Source organism: Mobula hypostoma, chromosome 6 (assembly GCF_963921235.1).
Source record: "Mobula hypostoma chromosome 6, sMobHyp1.1, whole genome shotgun sequence".
NCBI classification, from domain to species: Eukaryota; Metazoa; Chordata; class Chondrichthyes; order Myliobatiformes; family Myliobatidae; genus Mobula; species Mobula hypostoma.
In genome coordinates this window covers 91362629-91380480 of record NC_086102.1, presented here as the reverse complement: position 1 = coordinate 91380480, position 17852 = coordinate 91362629, and the positions used below count along the sequence as shown (strand labels likewise).

Sequence of the window (17852 nt, the reverse complement as noted above, 5' to 3'; positions counted from 1 at the left end):
ATACTCCCTCCATTATCCTTCTTAAAATAGCATACATCTCTTGCAGTAACTTTATAGAATCATCACTGAACTAGGCTTGATAAGCTAATATAAGATGACCCCATAGAGATTTATAATGAAGGGACTGGAATGTGTGTCTATCAATTATTTTTTACAGTTTAACGATGTGGATGGCATTTAAATTACAATACGAAAACATACCGAAAGTTAGTTAGTTCTTATTTCTCCAGAGGTTAACAAAATTCTGGAAGGTATTGCTGGCTACATTGTGTGTACATCTCTTCATGATTTCATTAGATGTTGGAACAGTTTCTGAGTGTGATAAGGCAAAACAGAAGGGTAAAATACTATCTCCTCCATATATGTCCATCCATCTAATCTCTTCGACTGGCTTTGATCATTAGAAGATGCTTAGAGGGAAATCTTCCAAAGTTTATTTTTGTTCCTTTTTTGGCTTCTCCTTAGAGACTACACAGTTGTGAAGATGTGTGTGAGAGTGGGTTGGGAGCAACCAAAATGAGCAACAAATTTGTTGGAGCAGCCAGTCTTTTCTAGCCATAAATATTCTCACAACGTGAATTTGAAATGTCATATTAGTGACAGCAAATTTTGAGAGCAAAATTTCCGTGCCATTTTTAAAAGCGATCTTCTGAATTCTATGGAAAGGGACACTTGAAACCATTCAACACTAGGGTATAGATTAATAAACAGTTTTCTGACAGTTGCAACTGATTATTTTTGCTTTAATAATACAAAAGCTCTCTGCCTTTAAAGGCTGCAAATAAGAGTGCAGAAGATGTGTCATCCATTCAACTACCATTATTCGGGGGGAAAAATGAAAACTACTAATTACTTAACTCTTAAATATCTCATATTTATATAGGGAATGTAATACTTGCTTATTCAAACAGAGAAATATAATTACAGCATTTTTTACAGAAAACGTTGCCCTTTATATCAAGAATGATAGTAATTATTATCTGAGTCACAATGAAGATCAAGCTCATATGCTATATGACACCTCAAAGAAACTGAATAAATTGCATTTTATGTAATGACACAATCACACTATTCTGATGGCTTTACTATCATCTTTCTACGAGTTTATATAATTAAGCCATGTTTTCATAACACCAGAAGAACTTATACAATATTACCCAATCAAATCAAATGTGGTTGTTTCATGAAAATAGGAACATTATACAGGTGTAAATGCATTGACTATTAGCTTACGTCATCTGTGATTCTGCTTTGCATAATGAGTGCGCCCACTATTTCATAACCAGCCTGCACTTTGAGATCCGTCATGGCAATGATAGTAGGATAAAGAAAGACGCCAATCGCAGGAATTCAACAAATCAAGGTATCGACGGATTAATGAATTTCAGTAAGGAGTCGAAGGTTTGCAAATATTGCACAAGAGAACAAGGTTTCCATCACCAGTTTTCAGCCAAAGGATTTATTCCTTGTGGGACTACGTTTCAAATGAGCTAAAAACATTTAAGGTGCCTGACCCACGAGGCCTTTCAGTGATCTTTCATGTCAATGGGACCCTGTAACTGCGGATGATTTAAACATGATAACATGATCCAGTCATTATCTATTTTCCAACCATTCTAATACAGAAAGTGCAGAAAATTGATAATAATCAGGAGCAGAATTTTATGCACATCTATTCCCTAATGTGCAACTGCTGAAAACAATTGTACTGTATTTATCGTAACACAAAGAAAGAACAAAGAATAGTACAGCACAGTAAGGCCCTTCAGCCCACAATGTTGTGCCAATCCTTAAACCCTGCCTCCCATATAAGCCCCCACCTTAGATTCCTCCATATAGCTGTCTAGTAGTCTCTTAAATTTCACTAGTGTATCTGCCTCCACCACTGACTCAGGCAGTGCACTCCACACACCAACCACTCTCCGAGTAAACAACCTTCCTCTAATATCCCCCTTGAACTTCCCACCCCTTACCTTAAAGCCATGTCCTCTTGTATTGAGCAGTGGTGCCCTGGGGAAGAGGCGCTGGCTATACATTCTATCTATTCCTCTTAATATCTTGTATACCTCTATCATGTCTCCTCTCATTCTCTTTCTCTTCAAAGAGCAAAGCCCTAGCTCCCTTAATCTCTGATCATAATCCATACTCTCTAAACCAGGCAGCCACCTGGTAAATCTCCTCTATACCCTTTCCAATGCTTCCACATCCTTCCTATAGTGAGACGACCAGAACTGGACACAGTACTTCAGGTGTGGCCTAACCAAAATTTTATAGAGTTGAATCATTACCTCGCCACTCTTAATCTCTATCCCTCGATTTATGAAAGCTAACACCCTATAAGCTTTCTTAACTACCCTATCTACCTGTGAGGCAACTTTCAGGGATCTGTGGACATGTACGTCCAGAACCCTCTGCTCCTCCACACTACCAAGTTACATTAAAAACATTCTTCCTTAAATGTCACGTACTCTCATGAATGCACTCGACTGTGAACATGTACCCCCAGATCCCTCTGCTCCTCCACACTACCAAGTATCCTGCCATTTACTTTGTACTCTGCCTTGGAGTTTGTCCTTCCAAAGTGTACCACCTCACACTTCTCCAAGTTGAACTCCATCTGCCACTTCTCAGCCCACTTCTGCATCCTATAAATGTCCCTTCTCTGATCCTTTATCACTGAAACTCCTGTACACTCCTTTGACACATACAAATAAGATTATACCAATACTGTCCACCCTCCAAAGACTTTACCAACACTTTATCACAAATATATATTCAACACCAAGTTCTTGCTGCTCTGACATCTTTTCACTATCTTTACCCTCATCTTGAATATCTTTCTGGCTTTGCTTCTGTTATCTCTGACCTTTTTCAAGTTCTCCCCAATCCACCAGGTGCTCCTCCTCTTAAAACATTCAACTTCCACCATTTATTTCTCACTCTAGAGTTGTGTCAGTCACCTGATACTTTAGATAATTCTCTCTAAAATCACAAAGCCCAAATTAGACTGCTGCACATTTCCTCACTGGTTTGATTCCTCTCATTGATGAACAAATCTTCTCACTGGCACAGTTTGATTGCCCCAAGTCCTCATTTCCCCTTAGTTTTAAATCTATCGGTTGTACACAGGATATCCATTATGCACACACCAACATATGAAGCACCTTGTATGTTTATATTAAAGATATAGAATGTAAGTTGCTTTTGCTGTCATTGTGGTGTGCCTTTGGGAGATTGCAGAGAACAAGGATCTTTAAAAGGGGTGAAGCAATTAACCATAAGCACGAGAAGTTATGCAAATACTGGAAATCCAAAGCAACACATATATAATGCTTGAGTGACTCAGCAGGTCAGGCAGCATCCATGGAAATGAATAAACATTTCAAGCCGAGACCCTTCTTCAGGACTGGAAAGGAAGGGGAGAGATGCCAGTATAAAAAGGTGGGAGCAGAGGATGGAGATAGCTAGAAGGTGATAGGTGAAACCAGGTGGGTTGGTTTCACCTATCACCTTCTAGCTATCTCCATCCTCTGCTCCCACCTTTTTATACTGGCATCTCTCCCCTTCCTTTCCAGTCCTGAAGAAGGGTCTCTGAAGAAGGCTAGAGAGGAAGGAATCTTGATAGGAGAGGAGAGTGGACCATAGACCACAGGAGAAAGGGAAGGAGGAGAAGACCCAAGGGGAAGTGTTAGGCAGGCGAGAAGAGGTAAGAGGCCAGAGTGAGGAATAGAAAAAGAGAGGAGGAGGAGGGACTTTTTTTACGGGAAGGAGAAATCAATATTCATAATATCAGGTTTGAGGCTATCCAGACAGAATATACGGTGGTGGCCTCATCATGACACAAAAGGAGACCATGGACTGACGTGTTCAAACAGTAAAGGGATTTGGAATTAAAATATTTGGCTACCGAGAAGTTCTGCTTTTGGTGGATGGAGCGGAGGTGTTTGATGAAGCAGTCCCCCAATTTATGACAGGTCCCACCAATGTAAAGGAGGCCCATCGGGAGCATCAGACATAATAGACGATCCCAGCAAATTCGCAGGTAAAGTGTTGCCTCACCTGGAAGGACTGTTTGGAGGTGAGGGAGGAGGAGAATAAACAGGTGTAGCACTTTGACTACTTGCAGGGTTAAGTGCTGGGATGGAGATTAGTGGGGAGGGATAAATGGACAACGGAATCATGGAGGAAGTGATTTCTAAGAAAGCGGAGAGAGTGGAGGAGGTAAAGTTGTGATGCTTAAAGATATGGTCTACAACTACATTTGCTTTTTTTGCACATGAATTGTTCTGGTGATGTATGCAGGATAGAGAAGTAGTGTGTGATTTGCTATTGAATTACTATAGCCAAAAGTTGTCAAGTTGTAGGTATGATAACAGAGAATAATAGAGATGAGCATTTTCTAAGGAGTAGAGAAAATAGGGACAAAGGAAAAAATTGTGTAAGTGAAAAACAGGAGTTTGTTTGTTGAGTTAGAGATCCCAACTGCAAAACTGAAACAACTCAGCAGGTCGAGCAGCATCCATGGAGGCAAAAGGAGTCTGCCAAAGTTTCAGATTGTGCAACCTGATAATAATCTAGTTTCTTGATCCAAAATGTCAACTTACACCTTTAGCCTCAACAGATCCCATTTGAATTGCTAAATTCTTTCAGCATACTTGTACTTAAATCCCTTTTTCACAGCCCTTTTTCTAATGCTAATACATATGTTACAACCACTTCTGATTTGATCCTGATTTTGCTTTTCTGTTTCATCAATGAAGATATGAATTTTCAAAACAAAAACATGTGCATGTTAGCAAATGAATTAATTCATCAGCCAAGTATTACTCACCTGATCAACATAAAATGCTGTTCCCGCCCGTATTTCTCTGCGCTGCTTAAGGTCTGTCTCAGTGGTGTCTCTGGACAGTGCCATGTATTCTGCCTCACGTTTGGTCAATTCCTATGGAGGAAATCATTTTGTCAGTATGGAACAACTCTGCAGATTAAGGGACCCAGTTACATTGCTTGTTTGCCAATCTATTCATATTACCATCAGCAACCTCTCTTGGAAAGATGATAACAAGGATGACGAATTTTCAGAGATGGATTGGGTTCTATGTAGCTCAAGACATACTGAAACAAATGACTGGTCAATCTATAACTAAAATACCGTGGACCATTCTAGCCAATGGACAATTCATTTGCATAAGTCGGCTAAGAGAAGGATACGATGGATGAAAATGGGGATTCATGTGATCTGACAACTTAAGAATAAGAGAGTGAGTTGGCCACATCTGGAGTATTGCATACAGTTCTGGTCACCCCACTATGCGAAGAATGTGAGGCTTTGGAGAGGGTGCAGATGATGTTTACCAGGATACTGCCTGGTTTAGAGGGCATGTGCTATCATGAAAAGCTGAACAAACTTCGGCTGTTTTCTCTAGAGTGGTAGAGGCTGAGGGGAGATTTGATAGAGGTTTTTTCAATTATGAGAGGCATAGATTAAAAAGGGTTCCAAGGTTCAAATGTCTAAAAATGTGAAAGGGGATGCGAGGAGCAAGTTTTTTTTACTCAGAAAGTGGTGGATGCCTGGTATTGTGATAGAGACGAATACATTAGAGGCATTCAGCCCACCCCACCAGCCTCTGCGTCCAACATATAATTCTCCACAACTTCTGCTATCTCCAATGGGATTCCACCACCAAGCATCCCTTTCCCTCTCCCCCCAGCCCCACTTTCTGCTTTACACAGGGATCTCTCGTCCATTCGTCTCTTCGTCCCTCCCCAGTGATTTCCCTCCTGGCACTTATCCTTGCAAGTGGAACAAGTGCAACACCTGCCCCTACACCTCCTCCCTCACTACCATTCAGGACCCCAAGCAGTCCTTCCAGGTGAGGCAACATTTCACCTGTTGGTCTGCTGGGGTCATACACTGTCTGGTGCTCCTGATGTGGCCTCCTGTATATCAGTGAGACCTGACATAGATTGGGAGATGGCTTCGCTGAGCACCTACACTCCATCCACCAGAAAAAGCAGGATCTCCCAGTGGTCACTCATTTTAATACCACTTCCTATTAACATTCCAATATGTCTATTCATGGCTGATCGCCTCTCTCTAGTGCTTTTCCCCCCTTTCTTTCTTCCATGGCCTTCTCTCCTCTTCTACCAGACTCCCCCTTCTCCAGCCCTGTATCTCTTTCACCAATTAGCTTCCCAGCTATTTACTCATCCCTCCCTCTTCAGGTTTCTCCTATCACCTGGTGTTTCTCTCTCCCCTTTCCCCATCTTTTAAATCTACTCCTCAGCACTTTTTCTCCAGTCCTGTCAAAGGGTCTCGGACCAAAACATTGACTGTACTCTCTTCCATCGATGCTGCCTGGCCTGCTGAGTTCCTCCAGCATTTTGTGTGTGTTGCTTGGATTTCCAGCATCTCAGCATCTTGTTTGTGACAGGCTTTCAAGAGAGGTTTAGATAGGCATATGAATGCGACAAAGACGAATGGGCTATGGACATTGTGTAGATAGGAGGGATTCATTTTTGGGTTTTTTTGATTTACTTTTTAGCTGGTTCAGCACAACATTTTGGGCCAAAGGGGCCTGTTCTTGTGCTGTACTGTTCGATGTTCTATTCAGTAAGATCACAGCTGATTGGAATATGGCCTTAACTCAATTTTGCTGGATAATCTTAAAATACTTGATGCCCTGAGAGTCCAAAAATCAGTGTTGATATTCAACGATTTTTTTTCTCAAAAGCTCTCCAGGATATAGAATTCCAATGATATACAACCTTCTGAGAAAATAAATTCATTCTCAATTTCATCTGAAGTGCAAATTCTAAAGCCTTATCACCAGTTCTAGACTCCCCCATGAGGCAAAACATTTACTCTATTAATTTCCCTTAGAACCTTACACCTTTTCACCTCTCATTCTTCTAAACTTCAATGACTAGAGGCCCACATTATTCAAACACCCTTCAGAAAACAATCTCTTTATCCATGAATCATTGTAATGAGCATTCTTTATACTGTTTCTAACTAAGAATACCAAGCTCTAAATAGAAGACTAAAACTACTCAGAGTACTCCTGTTATGGTCATATTAACATCCTGAATATATGTAGCAAGACGTTCCTTTCTAATTACTTACATGCTAACTTAGTGTCTCCTTTTTGCGGACAGATGTATTCCTCTGCCCTGCAGCTTTCTGTACATAACCATGCATTCTGGCACAAATGGATTTGGTTAAGGAAAACCACTATGAAAATATTCACATGATAGAGCAGGTAAGGAGAAATTTATTCTTCTGGTAAAGTCGCCACACAATCCTAGATTTAAATATTTGCTTTAAGAACCAAAAACTATTTAAAGAGAATATCAGAACATAGAGTAATACAGCACGGGAACTGGCCCTTCAGCCCAAAATTCCATGCCGAACCAATTAAATTAGTAATCAAAAGGCCAACTAAACTAATCCCTTCAGCCTACAAAATGTCAATATGCTTCCAATTCCCTCACATTCATGTGCCTATTTAAATGTCTCTTAAAAGTCCCAAGTATATTGGCCTCTACCACCACTCCAGGCATGGCATTCCAGGCACCCAGCACACACACTGTGTAAAAAAAACTTGCCTCTTATTCCTCCTTTTAAACTTACCCCTTCTCACCTTAAATACATGTTCTCTGGTATTAGACATTTCAAGAGTGGGTAAAAGATGATGACTGTCTACTCTCTCTCTCTCTCATAATCTGATAAACCTCATATTAGAGCACCCTCAGCCTCTGCCTCGCCAAAGAAAACAAACCAAGTTTCTTCAAGCTCTCAATATATCACATGCCCTCTAATCCAGGTAAACCTCTTCCGCACCCCCTCCAAAGCTTTCACATCTTTCCTACAGTATAATGGGCCAACCAAAACTGTATGCAATAATGCAGATGCGGCCTAACTAGAGTTCTATAAAGCTGCAACATAACTTCCTGACTGTTGCCTCGACTAATAAAAGCAAGGATACTATATGCCTTCTTAACCACCCTATCAACCTGTGCAGTCACTTTCGAGGAGCAGTGAACCTGGCCCCCAAGATCCCTCTGCTCATCAGCACTGCTAAGAGTCTTTTCCTTAATAGTGTACAGTCTCTTTACATTTACCTACAAAGGTGCAACACTTCACATTTGGCCAAATTAAACTCCATCTGCCATTTATCCACCCATATTTGCAACGGATGTCTATCTCGCTGTATTTTTTGCCAGTATTCTATGCTATCCACAACACCACCAATCTTCATATCATCTGCAAGCTAACTAACTCACTCATTTATTTTCATCCTGGTCATTTATATACACCATAAACAGCAGAGATCCCAGTACCGATCCCTGTAGAATATCACTAATCACAGACCTCAGCAAAAAGTCCTTTCGACTACTACACTCTCGTCTGTGGGCTAGCCAGTTATGAATCCAAATGGCAATTCACCATAGATTCCATGCATTTTAATCTTCTGGAAGTGCTTCTCATGAGTGACCTTATCAACCGTCTTACTAAAATCTATGTAGACAATATTCATACCTTTACCTTCATCAGTCACCCTTGTCAACTCATTAAAAACTCAATTAACTTAGTAAGTTAATAAGATTTGACTTGCCCCATACAAAGCCATGCTGGCTCTCCCTAACCAGGCCATGGCTTTTCAAATGCTCATTAATCTTATCCCTAAGAAACTTCTAAAATCCTCTCCAGTAACTTCCCTAACACTGTTGTGAGACTCACCAATTTCCACGATTACACCTGGTTCCTCTTTTGGACTACTCGCCAGTCCTCCAAGACCTTACTTGTTGCTACAGAGGACATGAAGATATTGGTCAAGGCCCCAGCAACCTCTTGCCTATTAGGATAACCTGGGATATATCCCAACAGGCCATCTCACCGGAAGGGCCTATTCTGCATAGCATCTCAATAAAAAATAATTAACTAATGCTCTTTACAAGACCCAACACTATCTTCTCCTTTACCTTGAAATGCCCTAGCCTATTAATTTGCCATTGATCTCTTTAGCCTCAACATCCAAGACTTGGCCATAAACGGACATGCAGTCACAGGTGAAGTGGAGATTCCGGACTAGACTGGAATCAATGAGGGATGCTCGATAGCTGTGGCAGGGTTTGAATGCCATAACATCCTACAAAGTTAAATCTAGCGACGTAGGAGACAGCAGAGCTTAGCTTCCAGATGAGCTCAATGCCTTCTATGCTCACTTTGACCACCAGAACAGGGAGGAATCATCACGCACTCCCACATCTCCTGATGATCCTTCGGTCTCAGTATTGAAGATGACAGGCAGGCTGCCTTCAAGAGGGCATTCCGTCCAGACAGAGTACCTGGCCAAGTACTGAAGACCTGTGCTGACCAACTGGTTGTTGTGTTCACAGATATCTTCAACCTCTCGCTCTGGCAGTGTGTGGTACCCACCTGCTTCAAGCAAGCTTCAATCATACTGGTGCCAAAGAAGAGTGTGAAAACTTGCCTCAATGACTATCACCCAGTGGCACTTACATTCACAATCAGGAAGTGTTTTGAGAGGCTGGTGTTGAAACATATCAGCTCCTGCCTGAGTGATGACTTGGATCCATTCCGATCTGCCTACACAAGCAACAGATCTACAGCAGATGCTATCCCATTGACTCTTCACACAACCCTGGAACATACATCAGGATGTTCTTTATCAATTACAGCTCTGCATTTGATACTATAACCCCCTCAAAACTATTCAGTAAGTTCCAAGACCTGGGACTCAATATCCCCTTGTGCAATTGGATCCTGGATTTCCTCACTTGCAGACCCCAGTCAGTTCAGATTGGCAAAAACATCTCCTCCACAATCTCCATCGGCACAGGAGCACCACAGGGATGTGTACTTAGCCCCTTGCTCTATTCACTTTACACCTATGACTGTGTGGCTAAGTACAGCTCCAACACCAAATTTAAGTTTGCTGGTGACACCACTGTTGTGGGCCATACCACAGGTGGTGATGAATCAGCATATAGGAGGGAGACTGAAAATATAGCTGAGTGGTGTCATTACAACAAACTTTCACTCAATGTCAGCAAAACCAAGGAACTGATTATAGACATCTGGAGAGGGAAACCAGAGGTCCGTGAGCCAGTACTCATCAGAGGAGCAGAGGTGGAGAGGGTCAGTAACTTGAAATTCCTGGGAGTCACTATCTCAGAGGATCTTTCCAAGACCCATCATATAAATGTAATTGCAAAGAAAGCACCACAGTGCCTCCACTTCCTTAGGAATCTGCAGAGATTCAGCACGTCATCAAAAACCTTGACCAACTTCTATAGATGTGTAGTGGAGAGAGTATTGACTGGCTGCATTACGGCCTGGTATGAGAACACCAATGTCTTTGAGCAGACAATCTGACAAAAGGTAGTGGACTTGACCCAGTATATCATGGAGAAAACCCTCCCAACCATTGAGCATATCTACATACATGAAACATTGCCGTAGAAACACAACATCCATCATCAAAGATCCTCATCACCCAGGCCGTACTCTTTTCTCGCTGCTGCCATCAGGAAGGAGGTACAAGTGCCTTAGGACTCGCACCCCAGGTTCAAAGATAGTTACCACCTCTCAACTCTCGAATAAAAGGGGATAACTACACTCATTCTATCTCTGGTGTTCCCACAACCAATGATCTCACTTTAAGGACTCTTTAGCTCGTTATTTCATGCTCTTGTTTTTTATTGCTATTTATTTATATTTGCATTTGCACTGTTTATTGTTCATCGATCCTGTTCACAGTTAGACTACGTCCACACTAGATAGGATAAATCCGTACCCGAAGCTTTTTCTCTTTGTTTTGACCCTCCGTCCACACTGAAACAGCATTTTCCTCCCCCAAAAACGGAGCTTTTCTAAAACGCTCTCCAGAGTGTGGAAATCTGAAAACACCGATCGGTGTAGTGTCTAGGGGTAACTGGAGCTTTTTAAAAACGCTGTCATGACATGCCGGAACAGATGGTGGCAGCAGTGTGGAATTTCATTGTTTTCTTGAATGCAACCTCCAACGTCAGTCGTTTGTAACTCGCAGAAACAGCTCGACTTCATTGTCTGTCCAAACGAAGAAGTCTGGTCTGCTTTTCCCAGCGGAGGTTTTCTTTGTATTCCTCAAAGACATTGTTGAAAACTTCCTTTCGCTGTTGTTGTAGGTACACTAGTTTGTGACCAATGGAAATAGCACAACGCCGCTGTGGAAACGGAAATAGTATATCATTTCCTCTTCACTTGTTTTCTGTAGGTGTGTCCTGCGCATGCCCAGGAGGAGAGATTCACCCAAATACCCCTTTTAATGTGGACGGAGGTATTTTCAAAAACGCCTGGTGTGGACGCCTATCGTTTTTACGCAAAACCGGCGTTTTCAAAATTATCCGGTCTAGTGTGGACGTAGCCTTACTGTTCTATATATTTGCTGAGTATGCCCGCAGGAAAAAGAATCTCAGGGTTGTATGTGGTGACGTGTATGTACTCTGATAATAAATTTTACTTTGAACATCCTCCTCCTTGGTAAATAATGACATAAAGTACTCACTAAGGGCCTCATCCATATCCTTTGCATCCAAACAAATGTTTCCCCCTTTATCCTTGAGTGGTCCTGCCCTTTCCCTAGTTATTATCTTGCCCTTGACGTATCTATATAATGCCTTGGGACTCTTCTTAATCCTACTTGCCAAGGACCCTTAATGCCCCCCCCCCAAGACTTACCTTATTTTCTTCCTGATTTCTTTTCAAATTTCAACTTTCACGACACATGCCAGTGATAATAAACCTGATTCTGATTCTGATTCTGATCCCTAAGGGCTCTATTTGATTCAAGCTTCTTAAGCTTTACATATTTTTTTCTTTTTTTGTCTAATTTCATCACCTCTCTAGATATTCCTGTCCTTCCTTTTGATTGGAACATACCTGTCCTGTGGTCTGTGCAATGGATCTTTAAACACCTTCCACATGTTTAGATGTGGACTTGCCCAAAAACAGTTGTTTCCAAATAATTCTCCCTAGTTCCTCCCTAATGCTCTCGTAATTTGCTCTGCTCCAATTTAGTACTCTCCCACAAGGCTCATCCTTACCCTTATATATAGCTATTTCAAAATTTGAGGAGTTGTGGTCGCTGTTCCCTAACTGCCCACCCACTAAAAGGTCTGTTACCTGGCCAGGTTCATTACCCAACACCAGGTCCAGTACAGAACCTACTCTTACTGGACTACCAACATATTGATTTAAGAAACCATCCTGCATGTACCTAACAAATTTTGATCCATCTAAACCTCTTATACGAAGAAGATCAAAGTTTATATTAAGGAAGTTAAAGCTCCCCCCCCCCTACTGTTTTTACATCTTTCCTCAATCTGCCTCAATGTCCCAGTGGCTCCGAGGGGGTACGTAGTACAATCCCATCAGAGAGTTGCACCCTTCCTATTATTGAGTTCTAGCATATAGATTCAGTGGATGAGCCCTCCATTACATGTCTTCTGAGTGCAGCCATGATATTGTGTCTGATTAGTATGGTAACTATTCTGCCCTTCCCCCCCTTTACTCCCTATATTTTCTAAAACATTGAAACCCTAGGACATTAAGCACCCATTCCTGTCCCTCTCTCAACCAAGTCTCTGTAATAGCCACATCATCAGTTTCATGTACTGATCCATACTCTAAATTCATTAATGGTCTGAGGTAGTCATTTACACTTTCATCTGGCTCCTACTTTCTGGAGCTGAACTTTGCCCTCTCACATATCACATTTCGCTTTCCAGTGAAATATTCCTTGAATTTTCCCTGAACTGTTTTGTACTCCTTATTCTGAGCATCTGTCATTCCTAATTCACCCACGATGTCATCTGCTTTGACACCCATGCAATATATCAGTGTGCTTACTTGATGCTCTTCTAAAACCAGAGTGAGATTATTTGCAACCCTAAATCTCTCAAAACATCTGAACCATCTCTCAAAGTACCCTGGCTTAGAGAAATCAAATGCCTCGGGGGGCTTCATTAGGTAAACAGATGTAGGTACTACAGGTACTTACTCCATTTTCCTGTTTGTTTGTTTAGTATTTTATTTATTTGTACTACAAAAGTCTTCTTTTCTCTCCGAGAGTTTGACCAACCTCTGTTGTGTCTGTGTCTCTGTGCATTTCCTCCACAGATTATTATAATGTATTGATTTCTGGGCGTAGCTTGAAGGCATTACTTAGCAACCCCGGCCAGTTCTCAGCTCAGCCTCACGGTGCATACAATTAGCAAACTAGCACAGGCAGTTTAGGCTGATAGATATCTGGATATTTTTCATAAATATATGCGAACAAGAACAGTGTTACTGTAAATTCTCTCTTGTTGGGAATCTTACTTGGTCTGTAGCACCAACACATTGACGATGTTCTGACACCACGTTGCATTTGATATTGAGGGATAGTGCAGAGCACATGACCAGACATCAGACAAGCAGGATTTCAACTGAACTGTATTGATAACTCTGCTGATACAATATGTGAACTCCTCCCATGTGGGATTGGCTAACCAAGAGAAAGAGCAATAACACAGTTAACTATCACAACATTACTTAGCCTCTTCTTGCCAAGCTTATTATATCTCTGGCTCTAACTTCCCAAGCTTAAGTTCTACTTTCAAATAAATGATTTTACATGACTCAGCATCCTTAGCCTTCGCCTGTTCTTGACAAAAGTCTGTTGAGCCAGAGCCTCCTATCCTAACCCTGGCTCACTCCAATAATGGCTGCTCCACTTAAACCTAACTTCTTTTTATTAGCCCTTTCTAAGTTACTGTTAATCCAAGCAATCTCCTGCTCTGTAGAACCACCCAACAGACTCTGCTTGATTTTAAAACTGACGGTGTAAAATCCACAAGAAACTGTCTCCAACTCTTTCCATAATCTCCTGCTCCACAGAAATATTGCGTTCCAAATGAGAGGATAGTAAAATCAGGAAAGATCTTTCAGGTAACTTGTGTTTCTAATATATGCTGGTGTCTGGAGGGAGCTTTCCAACAGAGGCAAATGTCTTCAAAAACCAATTTTTATATTCTTTTCTTGTTAATAGTTATTTTTTAGTTGTCGTTTTAGTTGTGTTTCTTTGACTGAATTAAAAAAGGAATTAGAAAATAGGCTGTGGTCTTTGCCATTTCCTTCAGAGATGGCAGCTTTAATCAGGCTTACAGTATTTCTATGAAATTAATGTAAGAAATTAATGAGTTTATATTGATGAAATTATTGAGTTGAATTCTCATCTGCATAATGACATTCACCAGCTGCTGAGTCCATATTTCCTAACAACATAGGAAGAAGCTATGAGGGGTGATTGATAAATTTGTGGCCTAAGATAGGAGTCAATTTTAGAAAACCTAGCACATTTATTTTTCAACATAGTCCCCTCCTACATTTACACACAGTCCAGCGGTCTTGAAGCAAACGGATCCCTTCTTTGTAGAAGTCGACATCTTGGACCTCTAGAAAGAGGTCCACAACAGGGGTGATTGATAAGTTTGTGGTCTAAGGTAGAAGGAGATGAGTTATACAGCTCTCGTTACATGCACGTGCAGTTCAACTCTTTGAGTGATTATGCAGAAAGTGTGAAGTTAACAACTCATCTCCTTCTACCTTTTGCAGTCCTTTTCCATGATGCATCCTTGATCTATCCATTCTAACTCATCTGCATGCTTCCCCCTTGGCCATATCTACAAGCCTGGAACCAATTTTCAATAGCTCCAGTGACAACTCTACCCCAACCTGTGTGTGAACAGATTACTTTCCTAGCATTTGAATAAAGAATAATATTCTTCATTTTAGAACTGGCAAGGCCAAAACTTTAGACCCTTGCAACTGTTCTATCATATAACTGTTATGTGCCCCACCTGAGCTTAGCCAGAACCTCATTCAAGCAAAAATCGCCTCTAGTCTTGAATTGCTCAAATGTCTGTTCAAATGGCTCTTATCCTACCTTAACCAAAATGCTCCTGCCCTTATTCTATGCTGCGTTTATTATTCATGCCCTCAAAAATGCAATCTCAAATTTAAAATTCTCTTCCTTATTTTAATGCCATTATAGCCTCATGAAGGCATTAAAACAAGGAAGGAAAGAATATTAAATTTCCCCTCATCCACCCCTTCACTTTCTACACCACTCTCAGATCCAGCATGTGTTCATCCTCTGTCCCTAGCCATGTCCTTAACTCCTCTGCAGATCAGCTGGCAAGGGTACTTGCAGATATTTTTAACCTCACCCTGCTTCAGGCTGTGGTTCTCTCCTTCTTAAAGAAAACCACTGTTATCCAGGTACCCAAAAAAAGGCAAGGTAACATGTCTTGATAACTACCACCTAGTAGTTCTGATATCTACCATAATGAGGTGCATTGAGAGAAACACATCAACTCCAGCTTTCCACACAACCTTGATCCACTGCGACTTGCCTATTGCCATAACAGGTCTACGGAAAACGTCAGCTCCCTGGTCTTACACTCAACTCTGGAGAAACTGGACAGTGAAGACACCTACATCAGACTAATGTTTATTGACTACAACTCTGCCTTCAATACTATAATTCCAAGTAAACTCTGCAACTGGATCCTTGACTTCCTAACCAACAGGCAACAATCAGTAAAGATAGGCAGCAACACCTCCGCCACGATTATTCTAAACATTGGTGCTCCACAAGGCATCCTCAGTCCCCTATTCTGCTGCTGGTACACTGATGACTGCATGGCCAGATTCTGCTCTAACTCTACAAGTTTGCAGGTGATACACTGTAGTGGGCCGTATCTCAAATGCTTATAGTACAGGAAGGAGATAAAGAGCTTGGGACATGGTATCATGACAACCTTTCCCTCAATGTCAACAAAACAAAAGAGCAGGACAAAGACTTCAGGAAGGGGGCCAATGCACATGTTACTGTCCACATCAACAGTGTTTAGGTTGAGAGTTTCAAGTTCTTACGAGTGAACAACACCAATAACTTTTCCTGGTCCAACCACGTTGATGTCATGGCCAAGAGCTCACCAATGTCTCTACTTCCTCAGGAGGCTAAAGAAATTGTGCATGTCCCTGTCAAACCTTAATATTTATCGATGCACTATCTGGATGCATAACAGCTTCATATGACAACTACTCTGCACATAACCGCAAGAAACTGTACAGAATTGTGAAAACAGATCACGGCATCATGGAAGTCAGCTTCTGCTCTATGGACTGTGTCCATACTCTAGCAGCCAGCATAATCAAAGACCCCACACACCCTGGACACACTCTCTTCTCAAGTCCCCCATTCCAGAAAAGGTACGAAAGTCTGAAAGCACATTACACCAGGCTCAAGGACAACTTGTATCTCACTCTGTTTAGAACTTTGAATGGACCTTCTGTACAACAAGAAAAACAATCTACCTCTTTATGATCTTGCACTTTATTGATTACATGGATTTTCTTTGTAGCTGTTACACTCCATTTTGCATTCTGTTAATAGCTCATGTTGGTTTACTTCAATACACTGTGTTATGATTTTATCTGTATGAACAGCATACAAGACAAGCTTTTCACTGTATCTTGGTACACTTGACAATAATAAACTAACATCTATGCACTTCCAAACTGAGACCATGATTTCAATCAACCTAACTACATCTGAAATTCTTTCCATAAAATTCTCCGCTTCCTTTTCCTCTTTTAAGGTATTTAACCTTCTCTAATGCCTCCCTCTTTGGCTCAGAGTTTAATCTGTCAATACAAGCTTGTGTTACTCCAGTTGCTGACGTTACACAGAAGTACAGTTGTTACGGTTGTTGAGTCTTCAATCAGTAGCATCACTGTATATTTGTTGCCCAATATGTTTAATGTGCGATATATAAAAGAAAAATAAATCTGTACATCCAGTGATTATTGAAACAGTTATTCAAATAAGTGCCAACATTTTATAATTCCCTCAAGATTTACACTATTATATGCAAGGTTTTGCACAGCAGATAACCCTTTCCAAGTGCTAAGTCTTCCTTAACAGCAAATGAGATACAGAAGTCTGCGCCATTTCAAAGGGACATCCAACAAGCAACTCCTCTGACTGTTGGCTTTCACGTTATTTCCCGGTTGTTCACACCATTTCTCAGCTGGAAGTTCCAGACAAGACTACCTAGTTATAGTGGTGATGTCATTCTCTTCAAACTGTGCTTTTTGAAGCACTGAAGAGGAACCAGAGCCACCTATCACTGGGTTGTACTGCAAAAAGATGATCTTCATATTATTGCACCACACTGCAGAGTAAGTTTGTGCTTACATTCTTGGGCCTTGCCCACCTCAACCCCCTTCCTCAGTGAATGGCAAATCCCCACCTCAATGCACATTTAGAAAGGGAAGAAAATACTACACCTGTGTGAAGTCCCACAGCATCTGGCAACCCTGCGATCTCTGTCTCAGAGGCTGATGTCAGAACATCCCTTAAGAGGGTAAACTCTCACAAGGTGTCAGGCCCCAGTACCTGACATAGTACTGGAAACATGTACTGACCAAGACTGTTGAGTAATTAGCAAGGGCCAATAAGAAGAGGTTATATTTAAGCAGGACCACCATTTGGGAGCAGCCAATATTGGAGTGGGACAATGTTAGAGTGGCTTTGGAGAAGAGAGGCGGAGGCAAAGGTGGCTTTCTGGTAGGTTTTCTTTATTCTTTGTCTATTATTGCCTTGTAGTACACTGAGAAAGGGTTCAGGATCAGTGGTGTGTTATTTATGTCAAATGTTTTGGGAGACCTCCAGTCTCCCTGATAATTACATCTGCAAGAAGTGCACCCAGCTGCAGCTCCTTACAAAAGGTGTTAG

At 41.3% G+C, this 17852-nt stretch overlaps 1 protein-coding gene across 1 annotated transcript in view; it reads right to left on the bottom strand.

Moving 5' to 3' along the window:
• vwa8 (von Willebrand factor A domain containing 8) overlaps nucleotides 1–17852 on the bottom strand; it is a 485234-nt gene that overhangs the window by 418002 nt on the left and 49380 nt on the right. The window contains exon 4 of the mRNA XM_063051192.1: nucleotides 4832–4942. Coding sequence (XP_062907262.1) covers nucleotides 4832–4942 — 111 coding nt within the window. The remainder of the gene's footprint in view (nucleotides 1–4831; nucleotides 4943–17852) is intronic.